The sequence below is a fragment of the Barbus barbus genome (genome assembly GCF_936440315.1).
Source record: "Barbus barbus genome assembly, chromosome: 3".
Taxonomy (NCBI): Eukaryota; Metazoa; Chordata; class Actinopteri; order Cypriniformes; family Cyprinidae; genus Barbus; species Barbus barbus.
In genome coordinates this window covers 20,580,940-20,607,302 of record NC_136731.1, presented here as the reverse complement: position 1 = coordinate 20,607,302, position 26,363 = coordinate 20,580,940, and the positions used below count along the sequence as shown (strand labels likewise).

Sequence of the window (26,363 nt, the reverse complement as noted above, 5' to 3'; positions counted from 1 at the left end):
GAGAAGCCTTTCAGAAAACTCATTCCTCAATCATGTGACCCTATTTTTTAGACTTCTGACTCTGCTTTTCCAACTTGTGACCCAATTATCTAAACATCTAGCTCTACTCCTCAAACACGTGACCTTGTATTCCAAACTTCTGTCCCTACTCCTCAAACATGTGATCCTATTTTCCAAACATCTAAAGCCCCATTCAGACTACACAATATTTTTTGTCGGTTAAGACAGTCACTGTGTCAGACTATGCGATTTTGACTTATAAAATCTTGTTGTGTCTTGAACAAGAAACATGTCAGACTATACGATGCTACATGAGCATTCATCGCATGCCGTCATTAACGACGTGCATGATGTCATCGAACAAGACAGAGGGTGCTATGAGCATAAACAAACAATGGCTAGACAAAACCCTGTCTTGTCATCAGAAAACCTGACAGTGGACACATCTGGATGGCATGAAGAGGATGGTATGTACTGTCAAAGAGAACTGAGGTAAAATAGAGGTATAAATGCAGGAGTATTGTTGCCGTAGCTCCACGAACATTTCCTCCATTGTAAAATTACACCTAGCAAGACCGATACCCTTGTTTGAACGCTTGTACAAAGGCGTTTCTGTGCTCCTATTGGACAGTGTCACAGATGTGATGGAACTTGTCGTGTACGACGGAAAAATAAATTAAACATGCTGGTCTTTCTATGTTGACGTCGTGAAGTGTCGCAGAGGTGTCATGCACTATGACACACTACATGAGATGAAACGATTGAATCGTGCGTCCCGGCACCCATTGTTTTTTACGAATTCCCACGACACCCTACATCAAGCAAATCGTGGCAAAATCGGCCCAAAATCGTATAGTCTGAACGGGGCTAAACTACTCCTCAAACATATGACCCTATTTTCCAAATTTCTGTCCATATTCATCAAACATTTGAGCCTATTTTCCAAACTTCTAACTCTACTCCTTAAATGTGTGATTTTTTATTTATTTTTTTACAAACTTTTCACTGTATTTTCCAGATGTTTAACCTTACTTCTTAAACATGTGACTGTAGTTTCTAAACTTCTGGCCCTACTCATCAAACATGTTACCCTGTTGCCCCCCTCTACATCTCAAACATTTGATCCCGTTTTCCAAATTTCTGACCCATCTCCTCAAATCTCTCTATATTTTTCAAACTTCAGGCCCTACTCCTCAAATATGCGAGCCTAGTTCTCTTGCCCTACTCTTTAAACATGTGACCCTATTTTTCAACCTTCTAGTCCTACTCCTCAAACATGTAACCCTTTTTTTTCTAAACTTCTGGACGTACTCCTCAAATATATGTCCCCATTTTTTAAACTCTCGCTCTAAATTTCATAATTATGGCCCTACTTCTCAAACATGTTGACCTGCCCCCCACCCTACTACCCCTACCAGAATCAAGTTGTTTTTAATGGGACACTGCCTTAAAGGTGCCAGCTTTGGCCTACTTGTTTAGCTTTACTGACACTACTACTGGATCTCATGTGGACTAGGTTACTTGTGCCCTTTTGGGGCTGTTAGTCTTGTTCAATTGATTTGTATGCCCTCCAAGAAGATTACATTTCCATTTGTAGACCTGCAAGTTATGAACTTTCAGTGCATGTATTGATGAGTAGCTAATATTTCAAGCAGCTAAAGGACTGTGCTATTGAGCAGCAATGGTCAAACGTCTCTTCCTGCATTACTCATGTCATGGGCAAATCTAATCGCCTTGATTTATCATGCACCTTTGTGTCCATATATTTCTCTCCCTACCTCCCTCTCTCTCTCTCTCTCTCTCTCTCTCTCTCTCGCTCTCTCTCTCGCTCTCTCTGTCTCAAGATGTGTGAACATTTTTAAGTCCTCATGGTGTAGGATTACTGATCGGATTGTGGCTTGCCAGGCATTCCAGTAGCACACCAAACCATGTAGACCTTGAATCAATACAGTACAAAAAATACAGTAAAACACCTGTTTTTACACATGGTTTCAATGATCTAACGTTAGTTAGAAAACAGTGGCCTACTTCTTAGGTCATTTTGTCAATCTTTTATTGAAATTTTATGTGTTCATATTACATAAACAAAATTATGGGAGCAAACGATATGCTTGATTACCAGAAATAACACCTTCTCAGAGTGAACTGTTTGGCCAGTTGTCTGTTCTCACATACTAGGCAGGAGCCCATGAAATTCTTATGTGTATTTGCTCAGTTCAATTATTAATCGTGCATGGGAAACATACAACGGAAGATGGAAGAATAAATTGAGTGCTATAAACACCCACTTTTAAATTACTTAGAGACCTACTGACAGTGTGCTCCCACACATCTAAATCACACAGTTGATGAATATTAAAATCAGCACTGTCAACTGATTAAAAAAAAAAAAAATCGAAAGAGGTGACAGTTTAATTAATCAAATTATATGAAAATAATAGCATAACATTATTTGCTTAGAAAAGTAGACATATGTTGTTTGTTTGTTTTTATATTATTGAAAATAACTTGCCTACAGTTGACATTAATCTATTTTGATTTAAGATGCATGATTAAGAGCATTATTTTTTTTATCATAGTCCTTACATTACAATATATTTCCTTTATTTGTTTATTTGCTCCACATAAAAACACATTTATGTTTTCAACATCCTCCACTCAGTAATTCAGTGCAAAACTATACGATAAGCACAATCTAAAAAAAAAGCTTTTTTTACCCAAGTGCTGGGTTCAGCCTGTTGGGTCACTTTATTGGATTGTTTTTAATATTTTTACCCAGGTGCTGGGTAGTTTTTTTTGTAACTAAGTTGCTGGGTGATTTTTAACACTGGGTTATTTTTTCCTACCCATCCGCTGGGTTGAGCTTGTCTCCGATGAAACAACCCAGCTGCTGAGTTACAGTTACAGGAGAGAGAGCGGTTCTCAGTGCCACCGATTTGGTGCACTTCTTCAGCGAAATAAAGGTTTGTATACATTTTATTATATTTAGAAAGTCTTTACTGTTCAATAAATTGCATTATTTTGCGCAACGCAACATAAGGACGAGATGTCAGTCATCTGCGTCAGCAGTGCTCACTTCACATGATGGGAACGCAGTTTGCCATGCATAACATAAATGGATTTTATTTGTTATAATACAGAGTTTAATATAATTTAATGCTAAAATATGTTCCCTAATCTCACTACTGTTTGTTTATGGGCAGGTTTTGGAGTAAGTCACGGCATCTTTCAACTACGAGTGAAACGCGAGGCTACGGCTTGAAGTTCGCAGTTCCCCCACAACCAACAGACCATCACCGGATCAGATTTTGGCGACACACCGTCTCGAGAATTAGCTGTATTTCGGTGAAAAGCGATTACAGAGAATGGTTGAGTACACTTAAATTAAAATGCTATGTTTAAACTTTACAATTTTTATGTCTAAAATGCTTGTTAAATGAGTTTAAATGTATGTAATGTTGTAAACTATGCTGTATTTACCCAAATAAATTCAATTTGTCTTGTATTTTGTCCATGTGTTCTTGATTGATAATAAATGTTCATTTTTTTATTATAGCTGTTGTCTCTAGTAATGTGTGTGTGTGTGTTTGTGTGTTTGTGTGTTTTTATTTCCAGTCCATTTTAAGCCAGCATTATAATAATTTTTAAACAATAGTTGACTTAAATAAAACAACCCAGCATGTTGGGTAAAAACCCAACCAGCTGGTTCAAAATAACCTAGCATGTGTTCTGTCCAATATTTACTCAGCGCTGGGTTGCCAAGTAACCCAAGTTTGGTTGTTTTTAACCCTGCATTTTTTTATAGTGTAGCTATACTACAAATAGCACAATAGTACACTACAATAGTATACTACAAATAGTACAATAGTACACAGTAGTCGCTATAGTACAAATAAAAAAATAAAATATATATGTGCCATTTTTTATATTATCTGAACACTTATTTCTGCTTTCATCTTTCATCATCTTTCGTTTGCTTTTTTCAGATGGTTAACATACCTGCTGCTTCTGATTTTGGACCTGGTCATCTATCTCATAGCATGTCTGGGATTGGCAAAGCAGTCTCGATGGATGCTCGCAGTGTAAGTGTGCTCTAAATATCTATGGTTAGACCTCTGGCTTTGGGTATTCCCTTGACAGAAGGGAAGTATGACCCATTTGTGTAATCATAAAGATGTCAACATGGAGAAAGGAGGCAACTTGTCATATTTCCTGTATTTCTGCTTGCATATAATCCTTTACCATTTTTAATTGTTTGTATAGTGTTGTGAAGTTGTTTATTCCTGCCAGCTTAAATGCACTGTAAAGTAATGCAGCCTCTGACATAAACAGACCTCTGTGGAATGACTCTGAGTGCATCAAGTGCTGTGGTTATTCAGTTGCCATCAAGCCCTGCATTTCCTCTCATTTCAATCCTCTGTCTCTCTCCCCGTTAGCCTTATTGGAAGCTCCTTTAGATCCATCCCCACTTACCCCACTAATGCTTATTGATCTCTCTGCCCGCGCAAGCGTGTGCCCGCCCTTAACTAATTATTACATGCTTCCAATCTGCTTTACTGGTGCTTTTAAGACCATCCTCAGTCAAGAAAGGCCGTTTGAGGAAACCTCGGCTCCATTTTCCATGGCCACCAGGGAGCCGTTTACCCCATTCATCTCTGTCTCCTTTTGACTTCCTGTTTGCTCATATGATTGCTCACATGCTCATGTCTTTGATCACTTTCTCACTGGTTTACATCCTCACATAATAATTATTGTAATTATTTTTATTAGTTTTACACTGCACAATAAACACCAAACAAAACAACAACAATAAAAGAGCAAAATACAATAATCGTAATAATAATAATAAATTAATAGTAATAAAAGAAAAAAAAAGACATTTAAGGGCAATCAGGGCATATAAGCAGTTCCAGTGGAAAAACATAGAAGCACAGACGTATGTTTTTATGTGGTATAATTATCAAAATATGAGTCAAACAACATATACAGTCAAACTACATTATTTATATATATATATATATATATATATATATATATATATATATATATATGTGTGTGTATTATTATTTTTATCATGCATTAAATTGGTCAAAAGTAACAATAGAGGCAGAAAAAGATTTATATTTCAAATAAATTCTGTTCTTTTGAACTTTCTATTCATCTAAGAATCGTGAGACAAAATGTATCACACATCTGTTTGCACAAAAATGTATGAAGCAGCACACCTGTTTTCAATATTGTGAATAATAAGAAATATTTCTTGAACAACAAATCAGGATATTAGAATGATTTCTGAAGGATCATTTGACACTGAAGGCTTGAGTAATGATGCTGAAAATTCAGCTTTACATCACAGTAAATTACTTTTTAATATTTAATATTCAAATAGATTATTTTAAATTATAATATAATTTCACAGTTTTAATACAATGCTCACAGCAGCATGTTGTGGATGTATTGGCAGTAGCAAGTCTCGGTACTTGGTCTGCTGCAGCAGCAGCGTAGCAGATCTATTCCGCCAAGACCAAATACATTAGCATTGTCATGTACAATACCATGCAAATCACTCTGAGAGTTGTCATGACAGAACTGTTTTTACTGTATTTTTGACCTTGGTGAGCATTAGAGACTTCTTTCAAAAAGATTTTACTGACCCAAACTTTTGCAAGGTAGTGCTTAATTTCATGTTTAACCTTGCATCTCATTGTTATTTCCTCTCTTTCTCTCATTTCAGTTTTATGATGTGTGGCGTACTGACCCTGGTCATGAGTTGGGCGTCATTAGGAGCAGGCACAGCCACAGCTGTGGTAAGTTACTGTGTTTTCACATGACTGCCTACTTTAAATCCCTTTTGATCAGTGTCCAGTGACTATGAGTCACTTCATTCAGTTCCTGGATTTTTTTTTAAAAAAGTGAATGTTTGTAAGGGTAGAGGGGCATGAGCTGTGTGAAAATCTTAGGAGATTATCAGGTTTCAGTGACTGCATTTATGTGTCTCGTGGTACATGCCAGTTTGAAAAGCTGATTACAAAGCCTCGTTCATTTAAATTAGACAGCCCGCTGGCTTAACGGATGTAAACAGCCGTTCTTGCTGTGTCACTAAACAGGCCAATTTACTCTGTCTCATGCCACGGCTCGGTTTTCAGCTCTGCATCTCTCAGGCTGCATGCATAATAAAGATAGCAAACTGCATTTAACATTCTGAAGATGCCTTATATTTAGTCTTGACTTCTAATACAGTAATTGGGTGTGCAGTACCGTGTAGTACCGCACACCTAGGAGCTAAGTGCCTTGTTCATGATGTCACTGTGGTACTGAAGGGGGATCTCAGGTACTTTACACATCCTGTGACGCACATACCTGACATCAAACATGCCACTTTTCATTAGTTGTCCAAATTCTCAACTATGAATCCTCAACCTTGCTTGAACGTGTTTATAACTAACAAATGCTGTGAAAGAAATTACTAAATGCAATTTGCATTTTGTCAAGAAACATATGTTGTTATAAAATACAATGTAATATGATAAATATATATAGTGAATGAAATATTAACTATAGCAATTCTATATTTAGGAATAATCAAATCAGAAATGGTGTTTTTATCCATAAGCTTCACTAATATTTTGACTAATATAATGATTGAGTGATATTGCCCATATACAGTTCAATAAACAGTTCAATAAACATTTCAGATTCAACATCGACCAACCAAAAGCTACAAAATGACCTGATAATTCTGAACAATGACTGATGACGGATGATTCTGAACAAACTGATGTGTTTGAACAAATCAGTGGCAATCATTTAGTGACTCGCTAATAAAGATAGTTGTTTCATCCCTGAATCCTTATTTTATGAATCAACTAAGTGGCCTGAATCAATCTGTCCATCTATTAATTAGACTAGCGCTCTCTCCACCCTCAATACCACGACTGTGGTGCCCTTGATCAAGGCACCGAACCCCCAACTGCTCCCCGGGTGCCGCAGCATAAATGGCTGCCCACTGCTCCGGGTGTGTGTTCACGGTGTGTGTGTGTGTTCACTGCTGTGTGTGTGCACGTTGGATGGGTTAAATGCAGAGCACGAATTCCTAGTATGTGTCACCATACTTGGCAGTATGTCACTTCACTTCACTTCACTAGTTTTTCCATGCATCCACTCAGAGTTTTGATTCATCCAATCATAGAGTTTGTTTGGATGCACAGTCTTTGTTGTCAACCACAAAATCCATGGAATGATTTTTATTCTTCCTTTAAAAGTTGACAGATCTTCTTTATTTTGTTATTCTAACTAGTTTGAATCTTTACTCTCTAAATAATATCTCTAATTTCAATTAAGTAATTAATTAAAGTATCAGTGAATTGGCTTACTTCTTTTAGCTCTAATCTTTGAGGAGCTACACATTAAGAGGCAAACGGTGAGCATGACAGTGATTAGAGTAAGAGCTGACGCTTCAGTCAGGATGTCTGTAGGGAACAGAACTTAAGACTGCTCAATGAGGGGTCAGAGCAGAGGTCGGGCCCAGCAGTAAAGTGGATTACTCCAGCAGTGCCTGACTACATTGATTCCCTCCTGTTATTGATAGTAAGAGAGAGTGGAAGCAAGCCTTGAAGGAACATGTGACTCTCACACTCTTTCCTTTTTTTTATTATTTCAGAGAGAATTTACCATTGGGACCCAATGTGAATCACTCTGTAGTGGATTCGAAACAACAACAACATTCTGGTCCAACAAACCACTGTTGTCCTAACCTCACACCTAACCTTACCTAACTAGGAAACGATTGATAATAATGTCGCTTAAATCAAGGGCATCCTTAGACCTGTTGAAATTAAAATCTGGTTGGTTTTGCCTTCCAGTTTGTCACTTTTGAATCCGAGTACATTCAGATAAATGCATGAATAAGATTTTCAGAGTTTTGTCAGAGAGAAAGAAAGTTCATGACACTTTCTCTCGTGAAAGTTTCGGGTTTCTTTGAGCCTTTTTCAGTATCTGAGGTAACGCTTCACACTGTCTGTTCTTGCTGCTGAAACCCACTAATTTAAGCCAGGACAACCACTGATCTCTGCAATAAGATTAGCCCCTAGTTGATCACCTCGTATGGTCCTGACTTTCAACAAAGGTCTTAGAAACCCTGTCACCTTTTGATACAAACACCACAATCCAATATGTGTGAACACTGCAACAACATCCACCAAATGCTATGTGGCCTTTCAAATTCTTTCTCGTGTTTAAAACCAGTTTTGCAGAATTGTACTTGTGAGCTTGTTGTTTGGTCTGTTCTAGGGCACCAGCGACTTTTGTGTCTCTCCTGACAAGTTCATTGTCAATCAAACCAAAGACTCCTTAAGTGCGGGTAAGTAATATTGCTCCATATGCCTGTATCCTTTGCATGAACCAGATGTTTTTAACACAGCTGTTCAGAGGCATATCCTATATGTTAATCAATGTTTATTGCACCAAAAACATAATGTCATAATGTAGTTTCCCACAATCATTTGCCACACTGTCTGACATTTAGAATGAAACAGTTTTTGCTACTTTACCTTTAAATGATCTATATTGTGATTGGTGGCTTAGTACTCAATAGCTGATATGTGGGTGGTCATATGTTAAGGGAATAGTTCACCCAAAAATTGTACTTGTAAAATGCACTCACTCTCAGGTCATCAAAGATGTAGACAAGTTTGTTTCTTCATCGGAACAGATTTAGCGAAATGTAGCATTACATCATGCAGTGAATGGGTTCCATTAGAATGAGAGTCCAAACAGCTCATCAAAACATCACAATAATCCATAAGTAATCCACATGACTCCAGTCCATCAATTATTTTGTGAATTGAAAAGCTGTGTGTGATTAACAAATCCAATATTTAGGCATTTTAACTTCAAACCATGTGGATTACTTGTGGATTATTGTGATGTTTTTATCAGCTATTTGGACTCTCATTCTGACGGCACCCATTCACTACACAGGATCCATAGTTGAAACTTAGGCCTAAGGGCGAGTTAATTTTAAGATGAACTATTCCTTTAATGTGCTCATGATTAATAATGGTTTCCAAATGACCCATTTTGCTAGTTCAGTTTCATTCAATGGCACAGACTGTAAGCTGTTTGAATCTTCACTGTGTTTCTGTGTCCCTTGCAGATATAATGCACTATTACCTATACTGCAGCCAGAGTCTTCCCAATCCGTTCCAGCAGGTAAATGATTCCCCGGCATGTCAGCATTCAATTCCTCCCTGAACTCCTGATACAAGCAATTAACGGAGCTTACAGATTCATTAGACTTCTAATTGAGGCAAATACCCATGTTAAAGCCATTATAATGTTTATGTAAAAAATCTGCGTGGCTAATTAAATTATGAATAGGCGATATGAAAATAAACTTGGATCAAAAGGGGTCTCTTTTGTCTATAGTCTTGGGATAATTAGATTTGTCTGGCTTTCTCGCATTGCCTGTGGGAATCCTGTGAAAGCTTTTCCACTGATTTAAACAGTATTCTCTGCTGGTTAAGCTGCTGTTTTGGAGGATCTATTAAAGTAAATGTTCTGGGGGAATGTCATAAAGCAGATGTATAAGACAGATGTAACCATTAACCAAATTTAAAACCTTAATAACCGTTAATCCAGATGTAAATACAAATCCTCAGCATGGATTAATGACCTTTTACTGGTCATTGCATTAACAAAAGGCAGAACCTATAGCATGTCTATGTAGACATGGGTTAGGTCAGTGGATCGACTGCTTTAGGTCACATGTTTGTCTGATTTGCTGTTGTTTCTGTATTGCAGTCTTTGACCATCTTCCAGAGGTCTCTGACCACCATGCAGATACAGGTGCAAGGTTTGCTGCAGTTTTCTGTCTCTGTGTTTCCCTCCGCAGAGGTGAGAGTGCTGTCAAAGAGGGTTCTGCTTTACATTCTCTACGTCCTTTTTTCTAAACATTCATTTCCCAATTTGAATCATTTTAGAAAGATCTTCTAGGAATTCAACGGATCTTGAACTCTACAGAGATCAATTTGCACCAGTTTACCGCCTTGCTGGACTGCCGTAGTCTGCATAAAGTGAGTCACATTTGTACTTTAAAGTATACTTTAACAGTTTGTCATCTCAAATAGTCAAACTTCTACCTATCTACGCCAGTCTTGTTCAGTTTTTTTTTTTTTTTTTTTTTTTTTATATAAAGTATTTTAACCCAAAACCACCCACAAAGCCAAATAAGTGTTCATGATAAAGAACAGGAGAATTGTTTTTAAAAAATTGGATTTACATTTTTTTTTATCTTTTATGTCATTTTCAAAATTTCTAAAGTCTCTGAAAATGTCATAAAGTGTGATCTAAAAAATAAAAACCCAAGTTCCTTAAAACTTCAGTGCACATAACTGTACACAAATGATTATTTTTGAAAATATTTCAATATATGTATTTTAAATAAATATTTTTTGTTGTTGTTTGTTTATTTATTTATTTTACAAATATCATATTCCTAATTCATACATAATATTTTTGGGGGAGTTGCACCACATGACATTTTATAACCTAAATTAACCTTGATTTTTCATAAAAGGTTGAATTTTCTATTGAAGAAATTTATGATGACTTTGGCATTAGGGGATTTTTTTCTGCTTTTATGTTGGTTGCGCCACTTGACTTGGATTTTGCGGACAATTGTTTTTCAAATATTTTATTGTTTGTATTTATGTTGTTTTCATGTTGTTTTGAAACTTTGGGGGGAAAAAAACATTTCCACCTCTCTAAAAATGTCATGTAAAGTAAAGTAAAGTAAAGTCGTGACGTATTGTCAAGTATGGTGACCCATACTCGAAATTGGTGCTCTGCGTTTAACCCATCCAAGTGCACACACACAGCAGTGAGTAGTGAACAAATCCACACACACACACACACACACACACCGTGAACACACACCCGGAGCAGTGGGCAGCCATGCTGCAGCGCCCGGGGAGCAATTGGGGGTTCGGTGCCTTGCTCAAGGGCACCTCAGTCGTGGTATTGAGGGTGGAGAGAGCGCTGGACATTCCCTCCCCCCACCTACAATTCCTGCCGGCCGGGGGCTCGAACTCGCAACCTTTCGATTACGAGTCCGACTCTCTAACCATTAGGCCACGACTTCCCACAAAGGATTTTTTTCCTCATTAATGTAAAAATGTCATGTGGTGCAACCACAAAGGAGTTTTTTCCTCATTAATGTAAAAATGTCATGTGGTGCAACCACAAAGGATTTTTTTCCTCATTAATGTAAAAATGTCATGTGGTGTAACCACAAAGGATTTTTTTTCCTCATTAATGTAAAAATGTCATGTGGTGTAACCACAAAGGATTTTTTTCCTCATTAATGTAAAAATGTCATGTGGTGTAACCACAAAGGATTTTTTTTCCTCATTAATATAAAAATGTCATGTGGTGCAACCACAAAGGATAAAGTAGTAAAATTTTCCTTGCACACTGAATGCATGTAATTGTAATTATTATTTTTGAAAAGGTAAACCATATTATTATTTTTCTTAAGGTGACCTTGGTATAGAGGTCTATATTTTTCTGCATGTTGGTTGCACCACTTAACTTAGATTTTTTTCAAGCAAAAGTTTTTCAAATATTAACAAGCAGTGAAGCAGTTTTTTTCCTCTAATAAATAATAGTAAAATATTACCTCAAACTACTTAAAACAAATAAGAAACATGGTTAGGTCCTGTGTTTATCTAACAGCGCTCTGGTCCTGCAGGACTATCTGGAGGCTCTGCTGGGCGTTTGCTATGATGGCGTGGAGGGGCTCCTGTATCTGTGCCTGTTCTCTCTGCTGGCAGCCTGTGCCTTCTGTGCCCTGTTGTGTGCTGTCCCACGTGCCTGGACCCTCATCGCTATCAGGTACCATTCATCTTCCTGCCGTGTAATTGTAGTGCATCGCACCTGAGACCATCGGTGTGGCTGACGTGTGATTGGTTGTTCTTAGGGACAGGGATTATAATGATATCGATGAGGAGGACCCCTTTAACCCGTCGAGACGCATCACGCCATATAACCCCAGCCGAGATCAAGTTCACAGTTTCTGCAGCTACAGCAGCAGCATGGGCAGCCAGACAAGTCTGCATCCTCCACTGCAGGCCACATCCAGCACACCAGAGTACATGTGAGTGTGTGTGTGTGTGAGAGAGAGAGAGCTGTTGTTTTCTCTCATGCTGACCCACTTATCTTTCTTCCTCTCCTACAGGAACCAGTCCATGCTATTTGAAAGAAATCCTCGCTATGAAAACGTTCCGTTGATTGGGAGTGGTTCACCACCACCATCGGTATTTTGATTTAAATTTTCCATTTACTGACAGTTTTATTCCATTTTTGCATATTTGATGGTTTCTATATCACCAACCATTGGTCTGTTAATGTGTTCCAAAACACTGTGTTGCAAAAATTAAAACAACTGTATACCCAACCCACATGCCATTCCACAATAGGGCTCTGCTAAAACAATTTTAAATCATCTAATTGAGTGTAAACTTGTTAAAACTGGTAAAATTCTCAAGTCCAAAAATAATAATGTAATACATTATGATGTGTATCATATCTTGAGGTAGTTGAAGATTTTTAGCACTATTACAAACCAAATTGTCTTTCTTTCTTCTGCAGACCATAAAAATATTAGATTTTTTGTCAGTTATTCTTTTAATTATCACTTTACTCAACTATTCAAAGGTTTTGGGTCAGTAAGATTAAAAAGAAAAATAAACTAATATTTTTAATACAGCATCTATTAAATTGAACAGTAGAGGCATTTATAATGCTACAACAAATGTATTTGAAATAAATTCTGTTCTTTTGAATTAATTTATTTTGTATTCATTAAAAAATCTCAACAAAAAAAAAAACTTATAGTTTTCCACAAAACTGATAAGTACCATGACTGTTTTCTACATTGATAATAGTAAAAAATGATTCTTGAGCAGCATATCAGAATGATTTCTAAAGGATCATGTGACACTAAAGACTGGAGTAATGATGCTGAAAATTCAGATTTCAACACAGGAATAAATTACATTATAAAATATATTCAAATGGAAACCTGATTTTTAAAAGTGTAATAATATTTCAGAATTTTCTGTTTATATGGTATGTAAAAAAAAATGCAGCCTTGTTACGCATGAGAGACTTCTTTCAAAAACATAAAAAAAATCTTACTGACCCCAAAACTTTGAAAGGTATAGTGTATATTGAATGAATGAATGATGCATTTATATAGCGCTTTATATATCTATATTTATATATCTCTCCACAACCACCACCAGTGTGCAGCATCCACTTGGATGACGGCAGCCACACTAAAACGGCTACAGGTGGAAAGGAGAGCGAGTCATTGAGCCAATCAAGTGTATGGGGATTCTTAATTATGGTGACTGTAATATTAGATCCATTAATGTAACCTGTGTCTAAGGATTCTTTATTTGTTTGTGGTGTTCGAGATCAAGACAACTGAAGCTGAAAGCAGAGATGGAGCATTACTGCCCCCTGATGTTTCCTTTTTTTTTGTTGAATATCCTTGCAGTTAAAAAGGGAATAAGGAGAAATTACTATTACTTATTAATACTAAATTATTAATGGAAAGTAATTAAAAACAGTCCTGTCTTGATTTAATTCAAAGCCAAATTGTCCATCAGACGTGTGCAGATTGTGAGCTGTAAGATGAATCATAAATGAAAGGGTGTAATTGAGAGGATCATCTAGTGAGTCGTGTTGGTTGAAGCATTGCAGAAGGCGTAAAACTCATTACAGGACAGTCTTCTGTCTAATGAACCGATTGTCAACTTCATTTTTAACTGTCAAGACTCTGTATTCACACAATGATATTTCACAGCTAATTGAGTTCTTTTCCTGTTTTTTTTATCACATGTGAAGTTATATCCTCAGACATTTAGAAACAGTAAGTGCACCCCTGTCCTCCCCTCAACATACCTTTGCTCTTTTTGTCCTCGTTTCCTTCCTCTGAGGATATCATCACCCACTGTACATCCCTTTAAAATGTAAGAGCACTGAGCATTTTTGCAGCTGTTGTCTTTTCCCAAAAATTCATCAGTGTTTTTCCAACTAACCTTTTTCCTTACCTGAAGTCCTGTTCACACATACAGTGATTTCATTTCTGGAGGTTTCCAAGCATTACCTTTTTATTTAATTTATTTTTTCTAGTACATGGGCAAAAACTAATCACATAGAGCTGTGAAATTGCTCACAGTAACTCTTCCATCTTGCTGACACCCACAGTGCTTGCGAGTCTTCCTGGCAAGTTAGTATTTTCATGTTCAAGTCAGTTTGCATGTATAGAAATGTGTGAATATATGCACATGTTTTTTTATATATGCATATTTAGTAATCAATATGCAAAGCAGTTCAAAAGTTTGGGGTCAGTTTTTTTTTTTTTTCTTTTTTGAAAGAAATTAATACTTTTTATTCAGCAAGGATGTGTTAAATTAATATAAAAAAAACTGATAGCACAGACTTTTATTGTTAGAAAAGATTTATATTTTAAATAAATGCTTTTTATTCATGAGAAACTTTTTATTCATCACAGAATCCTGAAAAAAGTATCACAGGTTCCAAAAAATATTAATCAGCACAACTGTTTCCAACATTGATAATAAATCAGCATATTAGAACGATTTCTGAAGGATCGTGTGACACTGAAGACTGGAGTAATGATGCTGAAAATTCAGCTTTGATTTACCATCACAGGAATAAATTATACTTTAAAGTAGAAAATAAATTATACTTTTAAATAGAAAATTGTAATTTTAAATTGTAAAAATATTTCACTATATTGCTTTTCCTTTGTCTGTATTTTTGATTAAATAAATGCAGCCTTGATAAGCATAAGATACTACTTTCAAAATAAAAAAAAAACCTTACTATTTTTAGTGTGTGCATATATGTACATATATATATATATATATATATATGTATTTGTGTGTATATGTGTGTATATATATATATATATATATATATATATATATATATATATATATATATATATATATATATATATACAGTATATGTATATATATATATATATATATATATATATATATATATATATATATATATATATATATATACAGTATATGTATGCACATACACATGTGGTCAGGATTGTTGGTACCCTTAGTAAACATGAAAGAAGAATGCTGTGAAAATAAATGTGCATCGTTAATCCTTTTGATCTTTTATTTAAAAAAAATCACACAAATCTAAACGTTCATTGGAGAATAAGAATTTAAAATGGGGGGAAATATTATGATTTTTTTTTTTCTCAAATGCATGTTGGACACAATTATTGGTACCCCTAGAAATTCTTATGAGTAAAATATCTCTGAAGTATATTCCCATTCATATTCACAATTTTGAGCACTCCAGGGTAATTATGAACATGAAATTATTCAGCCATGACTTCCTGTTTCACAGAAATATAAATAGAAGGGAAAACAAAACAAAGGCCAAATTCCAAATTAATCATCCATCACAATGAGAAAACCCAAAGAATATGTTTCTGATGTGCAGCAAAAGATAATTGAGCTTCACAAATTAGAAAGTGGCTTTAAGAAAAGAGCTAGAGCAGTGAAAATTCCCATTTCCACCATCAGGGCAATAATTAACAATTTCCAATCAACAGAAAATGTTCAAAATCTGCCTGGAAGAGGACGTGTGTCTATATCATCCTAATGCACGATGAGGAGGAGTTGAGTGGCCAAAGACTCTCCAAGGACCACAGCTGGAGAATTGCAGAAAAAGGTTTCACCAAAAAACAATCTCCAGCATATTCAGTTATCAGACATAACTGGAACTTCAAATGGGACTGGCTTCTATGGTCAGATGAATAAAAAAAAAAAAGAGCTTTTTAGCAGCAAACACTCAAGATGGGTTTGGTGAACACGGGGTTAAAAAGTACCCCATGAAATGTACTGCTGTATTTTTAATGTTGTGGGCCTATATTTCTGCTGGAGGTCCTGGACATCATGCACATGCATCACTGATTCTATCAAATACCAACAGATAAAAAAATCAATAAGTAACTGACTCTGTTAGAAATCTTATAATGGGCCATGTTTGGATCTTCCAACCGGACAATAATCCAAAAACAATCCTTAAAAGCAACACAAAAATGGGCCGCTGGACACAAAACCAAGCTTCTGCTATGGCCGTTCCAGTCCTCTGACCTGAACCCTGTAGAAAACGAGTGAGGTGAACTGAAGAGAAGAAGCACCGTCATGGAGCTGTGAATCTGAAGGATCTGGAGAGATTCTGGATGAAGGAATGGTCTCTGAGCTCTTGTCAGGTGTTCTCTAACTTCATCAGGCATTATGTATTGAATTGTGTTCAATGTGTATTAGAGAAAAACATTTATTTCATAATGATATTTCCCCCATTTTAAATTATTATTCCCCAATGAAAGGTTAGATTTTTGTAATTTTTTTAAATAATAGATCAAAATGATTAACAATGCAGATTTATTTCCACAGCCTTCTTTATTCATATTTACCAAGGGTACCAACAATTCTGACCACGTGTGTGTATATACATATATATATATATATATATATATATATATATATATATATATATATATATATATATTTGTAAAGATAAGTAACAAAGTATCTGACAGGTAGTTTGTGAGAATGTCATCACTTCTAATGGTAGTGACTCCATTGCTCCTCATTTGCATAATGGCACTAGCCACGCCCACATCACATTAAAAAGTATTGTTTTTCTTTATTTCACTTCAAAACATCAACTCTCATTGAAAATGAGTGATTTTTCTCGGTGCGGATCTCTGTATGTATTTGTGAATGGGGCTTGAGGGTCTTTTGACTGTCTTTCACACGTGCCAGTATCTAGTGTCAAACACCCTTAACATCTGTTTCTTTATTCTTTCTTTAACAACTGCAGTATTCTCCCAGCATGAGGACCACCTACCTGTCTATGACTGATGCCCAAATCAGACACTTCGGGACAGACTTCCAGATTTAGTTTTCCTGGTTCCTCATCCTCAAGAGGTCTCCAGCAGCATGAGATGCGTTCCTCTCGTCTCATCTTAAAGGAGGACACCTGTGGATCTTAAAGCACAAATATTTAATGCATCAAAGGGAGTTCTCAAAGACTGCCTGCCATCAAAGTCTCATCTAGAAAGGCAAAGGATACCTCAGAGGTTTATGGGTGAGCTCTGACCATGTAAATATTTGCTTATTCTCCTCAGGGGCTCGCCAGATCATTAATAAATTGTTTTCTGTGATCGCAACAAACTGGATCAGCCTGGTGTTTGAGATTCAGGTTTTGATTAGCACTTCAGCTTAGGGCATGCAAATTGTGATTAATAGCTAAAGCAAATAATGAAAAAATTCTGTTTGCTTTTTACCACACAAAGGCCTTGAGGTCGATTATGAGCCTTTAATTAATATACTCTGACATTTGTACTGGTTTAATAGAGACCAAATCATATAGAATGAGAAAAATGATCAATTGTACGGGCTTCTGTGAGGGTCTGCTATAATGAACATGTTTTGCATGAGGAACAAGGTGTTTTGTTGGTGCCTCTCTTTAAATATAAATGTCTGTAATCTAGTAGACAAATATGTCTGCTATTCATTTCAGACTATATTTATGAGCGTCACGGCACAGAACAAAGATAAATATTAATCATATTCTGCAATGGTAGATATGGGGATGAACAATGTGGAAATCACAGACACACTCGTTGTTTGTTTGGTTCAAGCTTCTTAAAGTATCTTTGTCTGTATGCCTGTGTATTCAAACTAGATCAAAGCTGACAAAGCCTATTTTTCTAGTTTAAGCGCTTTTGTGTTTTCCACGGACGTACTGTATAGACCTGGCCATTTCTAAAGAAATTATTGTTATTGAGGTTCACAATACTGCTGTTCGGACAGGCAGCTATTTATTATCCCAGTGAATGAAAATGAATAAAATTAGATTAGATTATATAGATGTTGAATTCTACCACTATTATTGTCATTATTTGTCATAACATTTCAAAAGTGCTGTTTTTTATTATTGTTAATGTGATACGTTTTTGTGACATTTCATTCAATAAATAATTTTTACTCAAAGTTACCTTTTTGTTATTCTTAATTTGTGGTGAAATGGAAGGCTGCTTCTATCGTGGAATTTAAAAAAGAGGGGGGGGGGGGTAATTGCAACTTTTCATCTGGCAGTTTTCACAGTTCTGAGTTTACATGTCACAATTCAGACCTGAGTTCATATCTCGCAATTCTGATTTTTTTTTCCCCTCTGAATTGCTAGTTATTTTTATTTTTTATCTTGCAAATCAGACATTTTTTTTCTCAGGATTACACATTCATATCTCACAATTCTGCGTTTATACCTTTCAGTTCTCACAGTTCAGAAGGCAAAATTGAGAGATATAAACTCAGAATGAGATTTAAAAAATAAGAAAATTAAAATGAGCTTCTTTTTTTATCCAATGGCTAAAACAATCTTCCACAACAGTAAGTTCTAATTTCAGTTTGTGTGACTAATGTCACGGTGTGAACATGTGGTTTCATGTGAAGAAGAAAAAAAAATATTCTTTTAAGCAAATTATATTTTATAGAGGTCAAAAGTATTAAAAATAAATTAATGAAATGGATAAATCAATAATTAGTGTTGTGCTCCAAAGCATGCAGCACTATTGCTATTGCACATACTGTACTTAGTTATGGACAAATAATAATTTAAAATAAATATGAAGAAAAATTAAACTGATACCTCAAATCCTCCAGCTTGTCAAAGAGAGATGTACTATTACTTTTTTTTAAGATATTGTAATTGCTAAAACTGTATATTCAATATATTTACACCAAAGGTATACCTGAGCCATATGTAACATGCCTTGATAGCATCTGGGAGACATCTATTTGACGTCTGCGAGACATATTCATCTGCAACACATCTATAGGATGTGTCAAATAGATGTTTATTAGATATCTTTAAGATGTTTATGATTTAGATTGTACGTCTGTCAGACGTTTGTATAATCTTTAACAGACATCTTACAGATGTACATACATGTGCTATATCATATTGCCTGTGTTTTGATTGTCACTGAAGGTGTCCGTTCATTTGGAAACAGGTAATGTTTCTTAAACTCGTACACAAAAAAGTACGCCAGGGGGCGGAAAATAGTGCCATTATTAGCTTACTGTATTCTCGCTGTATCACCAGAGGGCGCAGCTGCATCTATAGACGCTAAATGCGCTTAGCGAGCCACAGCTGAATAAGTCTCGACATATCGGAGCACATCTTTTCTATATGTTATAAAGTAAAGAGCAGCTGGTATTCCATATGAGATGTGAGATTAAATGTAAGGCGGGAATGTGGTTTATTCGCAATGGGAAATGTTTTCGGCAGACAGGGACGAGTCACCAGTCGAGTGACAGATCAGGACAGGGCGGTATTGGTAAGAAGAATCAATCAATCAATCAATCAATCAATGAGCATCACACTCTCTCACACGCGCGCGCGTTTGTTGGGTTTGTATCATTACATACACGTGTAGATATATAGAGCGACATACTGTAGAGCGCCATACTGACGAACGGATTAGATCAGCTGTCCTACTTTACACAACACAGGATAGAAACCCTGTGTAGAACAGAACAGTAGAATGCAACAGAACTGAGTAGAATAGACCACATGGGTAAAGCGGTACACTATAGAATTGAGTACACGGGACACGTGTTAGAGAACAGACTCGGGGTGTGCTGTATGTTATATAGAGCAGTTTATCATAGAATACGACAGAATGTCTTTTATTGAATAGAATAAAACAGCATTATATCAGACATAATGTATTAGAATAAAGTGTCACAGAACAGTATTAAGTAGAATGGAATAGAACCACGTCTACTGTAGAATAAAACATATCAGTATCTATTGTATAGCATAAAAACCTGAACAATAAAAGCATGATACAATTTATGTTTAATATACTATTTACATTCTGTTTTATAATAGTATACAGTATAAACTATTATTCTATAAACTAATAGTTCTCAAACAAGGGGCCTCAACAAATTTACAAGCGGGTCGAACTAAAAGTATTTAAATTAATTAAATTATTAATTAAATGTCTGATTAGATATGATATATAATATCATATCTAATGAAAGTAATTGAACTCTATATTAAAATGCCAAAAAAATCAAAAAGAAATAAAAAATAAAGGTATTTCAGTTAATTTTCTTACAGTATTATCATGTCTAATAAATTCTCTAAATTAAAACGCTAAAAAACAAAATCAAGATGAAACAGAAAATAAAAATATTTCATATAAAAAGCTTTACATTAAATAAATTAATTTCAGTAATAGTAATTTAACTCTGAATTAAATTGAAATGCAAAAAAATCTAAATGAAATATAAAATAATGAAAATAAAAGTATTCAATACATTTTTACAGTGTATGTCCTGTCTAATAAATTCTCTAAACTAAAATACTAAAAAACAAAATCAAGATGAAATAGAAAATACAAAACGTATTTCATATAAAAAGCTTTACATTAAATTAATTATTTGCAGTAATAGTAATTTAACTCTAAATTAAAATAAAATGCTAAAAAACTAAATGAAATATAAAATAATGAAAATAAAAGTATTTAAATTACTTGTTTACAGTAATTTTATACATATGTCTAATAAATTAAATTCTTTAAATTAAAATGCTAAAAACAAAATCAAGATGAAACTACGGTGGCCGAGAAGTGCAAAACAAATCACGATTCTGAAAACAAAATAACAAATTACAAACGCAAATGCAAATCTAAAAAACAAAATAACAATTCAGAAAACACAACAACAATTCAGAAAACATTATAACAAGTAAGAAAACACAACGACAAATCTGAAAACAAAATAACAAATCAGAAAACACAACGACAAATCAGACAAACCAGAAGAGGTAGGTATAGTTTGAGACAGCGCCATTGGTTTGGGAATAGATTGCTCACCGCTGACTGGACGAGACATCTGTCAATCAAGGTGTACAGGAAGAACGAGAAGAAGAACAGTAGAGTCAACTTAAGCATCATTCCAGTGGCACAGATGGTAGATCGCGTGACATCATTGTTTTTGACGCGATCGTCCCAAGTTCGATCCTGCCATTTGACAAACTTTTTTTTTCTCCCTTTTCAAATCTCTTATCGCATCAGAAAGGCATTTATTTTCAATAAAATTAAGGAAATAATCCAAAAGTTGAAAATAAAGTATCGGGTAGATTTAGGGTAGGTGTAGGGAGAGCTTTATTGTACCAATAAGGTGGCATCGATTTGAATTAAAATGATCATTTACACTCAATACGTTATTATTGCATACTGTTTTTTTGTTTGTTTTACTACAATACTGAGGTGCAGATAATTGCCACTATTTGCAACAAGTAGTATACATAGCACAAAGTCCTGCTATTTTTACTTAGTGTACTTTGTTATTTTGTTTTCAGAATCGTGATTTGTTTTGCACTTCTCGGCCACCGTATGAAACACAAAATACAAAAATATCTCATATAAAAACCTTTTACATTAAATAATTTACAGTAATAGTAATTTAACTCTAAATTAAAATGCTAAAAAAATCTAAATCAAGATTAAACAAAATACAACACAATTCATATAAAAAACTTTACATTAAATTATTTACAGTAATAGTAATTTAAGTCTAAATTAAATTAAAACGCAAATAAAAAACAAAATCAAGATGAAATCCCCAGTTCAATAACTATTGTTTTCATTGAAGAACGGTTCTGGAATCACAAAATGAGCTGTGGTTGATTTAATATATCTACACTCAGTTTCTGTAAATAAGAAAAGTTAACATTGTCAAAATTACAGAAAAAAAAACTGTAGAAATATCTTAGCCTATATGGGGGGTCTTCGAGTTACACAGAATACTGTCTGCTATCCTATTTATCAGAACACAGGAACAGGGTTTCAGGTAATCCATGTCTGGACTGTGATATCATGTTTTGACAGCTGTTTGTTCATCTTAGTCAAGAACTGACGCTTCTATGAATAAGAAGTGTTTCTATAAGTGAACTGTCATGTTTCTGCATTACATCCTGTCACTGGATCACAGCAACTGAAACAGCAGAGAGATAAACTGAAACAATATCAGAAGAAAATCACATTACAGCTGGAGAAAGAGAGACGTCTGGCCAAACAGCTCCTGAAGGATGGCAAGAAGGAGTAAGACATTTCAGATTACACCGATACAAGTGCACTCATTATGCAATGCTAACATTCATGATAGCCGTCACCCAGAGTCAGCCATCATCCCTTTCACAGTGCCTTTATTGTGCTGACGTGGTGCCATCTGCATCGTACATGGCAAAAGTGATTTCGGTTTAACAGATTCGTTAACACGTGTGATTCATGCATTTCACAGACGAGCTCTTCTGCTGCTCAAAAAGAAACGCTACCAAGATCAGCTGCTGGACAAGACCGACATCCAGATAGCCAACCTGGAGTGCATGGTGGGTTTAGATGATATTATTTGGTTTTATTTAAAGGTATTAAATGTGATACACACTGCTATATAGTTTGCAATAATTAGATTTATTTATATTTTAATTTTTTTTAAATAAGTACCTATGCTCTTAAACTGCATTTATTTGATCAAACATACAGTAAACAAGTAATATTGTGAAATATTATTGCAATTTCTATTTGAAAAATATAAAAAATGTAATTTATGTGATGCAGAGCTGAATTTTCAGCATCTTTATTCCAGTCTTCAGTGTCACATCACATGATCCTTCAGAAAGCATTCTAATATGCTGATTTGCTGCTCATTTCTTCTTATTAGTAATGATAAAGATTTTTGCTGCTTAATATTTTTATGGAACCTGTGATGCACAACCATTCAATTGTTTGGGGAAAGAAATAATTAAAATAATAATAGCAATATTTTTATCAAGCAAGGATGCTTTAAATTGTTCAAAAGTGTCTATAAACACATTTATAATGTTACTAAAAAGATGTTTACTTCAAATAAATGCTGTACTTTTCTACTTTTTATTCATCAAAGAATCTGCTGAATCTGAAAAAATGTATCACGATTTCCACAAAAATATTAAGCAGCCAAAACAACAATATTAATAATAAGGTCCCTTATTAATAAATGAGCACCAAATCATTATATTAGAAAAATATGAAGTATCATGTGACTCTAAAGAAACTGGCTATTTGTTTATTTGTTTAATCATATGGTGGTATTACAAAAAGCATGAGCAATATAAATTGTACTTTGATTATGTCTCATTCAGGTTCAAGATATTGAATTTGCTCAGATTGAAATAAAAGTCATTGAGGGTTTAAAAGCTGGGAATGACTGTCTCAAGCAAATGCACGAGGTAAGTCTATATAGACCGAAACTAGTTCAAATCACAGATTTGCTGTATTGTAACAAGTGTATGCACCTGCAACAGGTGAATCAATTATCGGTGGTGTTAAATGCTGTTATTAGGAGCCAAGATGATTCACTGGTCTGTTTGGTGTTGTGCGGTGGGAGGTTTAGTTAGTAGCAGCATGTTTTGGGAACTGTTGGACATTGTTGTAGGATTAAAGGCTTAAACATAAAACTCTTAGATTACAGCAGACCCGTCTTTGTCTTGGAATCTCCATAACCCCTCGAAATCCCCTGCACCTATAAAGTCCCACCTTTAAATTGTAACTACTTTAGTACCGTTTTCTGTCCATTACATTATCAGATAAGATTGTGCTCCTTTTTTAATACAAATCTTTGAATATCCATGCATTTGATTCCCAAATATACATGAGTAAGAATACCAACATTCACAGTATCCTCTGTTGTAGGAGCAATTTCAGCTCATATAACATCTTTTCCATTTCCACTGCTTTATTTGAGCACGTTTTACTGCAGTCTGTTGACTGATTCATTTCTGTGGGATGTTCTGTTGGGCTCGTCTCAGTGAGCAACACTAACTAAATGGGGGTGGAGGTTAGCGAAGGGTCAACAATGTTATGAATATATAATAAGTTATTGAATTTGACTGAAGTCATTTTTTTTTGCCTCACATTGATCTTTTTTCTTCATCAGGTCATGTCTATTGAGGAGGTGGAGAAAATACTGGAGGAGACACAGGAGGCCATTGAGTACCAGAAGGTTATGAGAGTCAAACTCAGTTCACTTAACATACAGAGAAATGCTATCTATGAAATGTATAAAAGTCATTGCATTGCATAGCACAATGAAACAAAACCAAGTGGCGTTTATATTGAAGAAAGAGCACAGGCATGTACATGTGTAACGTCTATAGTTAATGTGATTCACAAAAAGAAAAAAATGACCTCAGGCATTGTGTAAGAAATTAATATTCTGCAAGGATGCATTCAATTGATCAAACTTAACTCTCAGAAAGTGAAAAGCAGCACAACTGTTTCAACATTGATAATAACAAGAAAGGTTTCTTGAGCAGCTAATCAGCATATTAGAATGATTTCTGAAGAATCATGTGACACTGAGGACTAGAAATTACATTTAAAAATATATGCATCTACTTAGGTTTATGATACTTTTGGGAAACACAGCCATATTGCTCTTTCCTGGTTTTTATTGCTTCGAATGTCTAACTGCTTCTTGAAACGTCTTCCCTTAAAGCAAATTGATGAACTGCTGGCAGGTTATTTGACAGCGGAGGATGAGGATGCTGTGTTAGCAGAGCTGGAGGCCATCACTCAGGTGTGGAGACCTTTACCTGTAATCCATGCTGCCAGATATCCAGATATCTTTATCATCGTTGCTGGTTGAGCATAGTGTGCGTCTGATCTAACGCTGCTCTCTTTATCCTGGGCAGGGAGAAGACATAACCCTTCCAGAATTACCCATGGATCCATTGCCAGCGGTGCCTACGGGGGAGACAGGTGTTGTTTTACTACTGTCAAACACAGCACTGTGTGAAAGAATGACATGGCTCTCTTATTTGGCTTTTGATTGCTTTTTGTCACTCGCTTTGTGCTCTGTGTCTTTGCAGAAAGAAAGCCGGAGCGAGAGATGCTGGCAGCGTAGTGTTTGATACGGCAACCTGGCTCATCACTTTGTTTGGAATGAAAGGAAGAGCTAGGGGAATGTAATTGGCAGAAAAGAAGGCTTTCATAGCATATTTAATAGGCACACATCAGAATCAGTGTTCCCATGGTCATGGAAAACAATATCAGGGAATTTTACCATTTTTATTTTTCAGACTCATAGTCATGGAAAGCAATGAAATGTCAACAAAAAGTTATGGAAATTTCTTGTTATTCTAATTTATTTATTGTAATTGGTGATAATATGTTATTGCAATTATATATTTTTGAAATATTTAAAATTATATTTAAAACATTTTCTTTTTAGAAGTAATTACGATCGACTTGAAATGTCATGAACAATAAAAGTTGGGCAAACCATGTACTTAGAAATACTGTTGTTACAGAGTTTACTGTATTTTTATAATGTGTTCTACTAAAATCGACCTTTGTTAGATTGGGCAAATTTGCTTGAAGCATAAATGGCAGTTTAGAATCAATTCATATTTGGTTTTGTTAAAATAAAGCTTTGAACTGTAAACTCTGTTATGTGGAACTAGTAAACGAGACTGTTTGTATTTTCATTTGCAAATGCAAAAAGTGAACCTAATTGCTATAACACTTTTGCCTTGTATGTTTTTCATTGCTATCTATCACAGCTATAAATTAGTCTGTATTGAATCTTATTGGTAGTAACAATTACTCCCCAAAAAATTTTATAGCACTTTTACAGATGTGTTTTAGACAACGTACTTTTTAAGCCTGTTCAAGTATACAAACCCTACAAGAGTTTGGGTTATAATCTGTGCAGTGTGCACTTGACTGTAGTAAGGTTACTTTTATTTCGTAGTCGTGGCTCTTCCAGATGTGTGTTAGCATATCATGACCAGCAGGGGGCTCTTAATATCAGTAATTGAGAGGAAATGAATCTGAGATGACATCACAATCCTCTTCCGATTGGCTCAGTTTGGGATTAATTTAAACATTCTGTTCATGTATGGATGCATTTATATTCATATATGTATCTACATTTATCTTTAATACTGTAATTATAAAGGTTTTTCTCTGGCTCTCACAGCCATGAAAAACCTTGAATGAATTTTAATGGATTTTAATATACATACACATGTTTATGTGTGTGTGTGTGTTACATTTAGTTATTTAGCAGACACTTTTATCATATATATATATAGAAATATATAAGAAATTAATACTTTTATTCGGTGAGAATGCATTACACTGATCAACAGGGACAGTCCACGCTCTG

General features: G+C 35.1%; 2 protein-coding genes across 2 annotated transcripts in view; both read left to right on the top strand.

Moving 5' to 3' along the window:
• The window catches only part of LOC306849665 (protein tweety homolog 2-like), a 71,280-nt gene extending 53,155 nt beyond the window's left edge, over positions 1 to 18,125 (top strand). Inside the window, exons 5-14 of the mRNA XM_079384858.1 lie at positions 3,987 to 4,082; positions 5,735 to 5,807; positions 8,290 to 8,359; positions 9,155 to 9,210; positions 9,802 to 9,894; positions 9,981 to 10,073; positions 11,750 to 11,892; positions 11,978 to 12,154; positions 12,236 to 12,314; positions 16,954 to 18,125. Of these exons, the coding sequence (XP_079240984.1) occupies positions 3,987 to 4,082; positions 5,735 to 5,807; positions 8,290 to 8,359; positions 9,155 to 9,210; positions 9,802 to 9,894; positions 9,981 to 10,073; positions 11,750 to 11,892; positions 11,978 to 12,154; positions 12,236 to 12,314; positions 16,954 to 17,034 (961 nt within the window). The 3' untranslated portion in view covers positions 17,035 to 18,125. The remainder of the gene's footprint in view (positions 1 to 3,986; positions 4,083 to 5,734; positions 5,808 to 8,289; positions 8,360 to 9,154; positions 9,211 to 9,801; positions 9,895 to 9,980; positions 10,074 to 11,749; positions 11,893 to 11,977; positions 12,155 to 12,235; positions 12,315 to 16,953) is intronic.
• A 1,134-nt stretch (positions 18,126 to 19,259) lies between these two features.
• Positions 19,260 to 25,657, top strand: chmp6a (charged multivesicular body protein 6a). The gene is made up of 8 exons (XM_079397530.1): positions 19,260 to 19,477; positions 22,146 to 22,255; positions 22,455 to 22,542; positions 23,335 to 23,421; positions 24,129 to 24,194; positions 24,690 to 24,770; positions 24,886 to 24,952; positions 25,063 to 25,657. Exons 1-8 carry the CDS (start codon positions 19,409 to 19,411, stop codon positions 25,095 to 25,097), a joined length of 603 nt encoding a protein of 200 aa, XP_079253656.1. The 5' UTR covers positions 19,260 to 19,408; the 3' UTR covers positions 25,098 to 25,657.
• Positions 25,658 to 26,363: the final 706 nt, after the last annotated feature.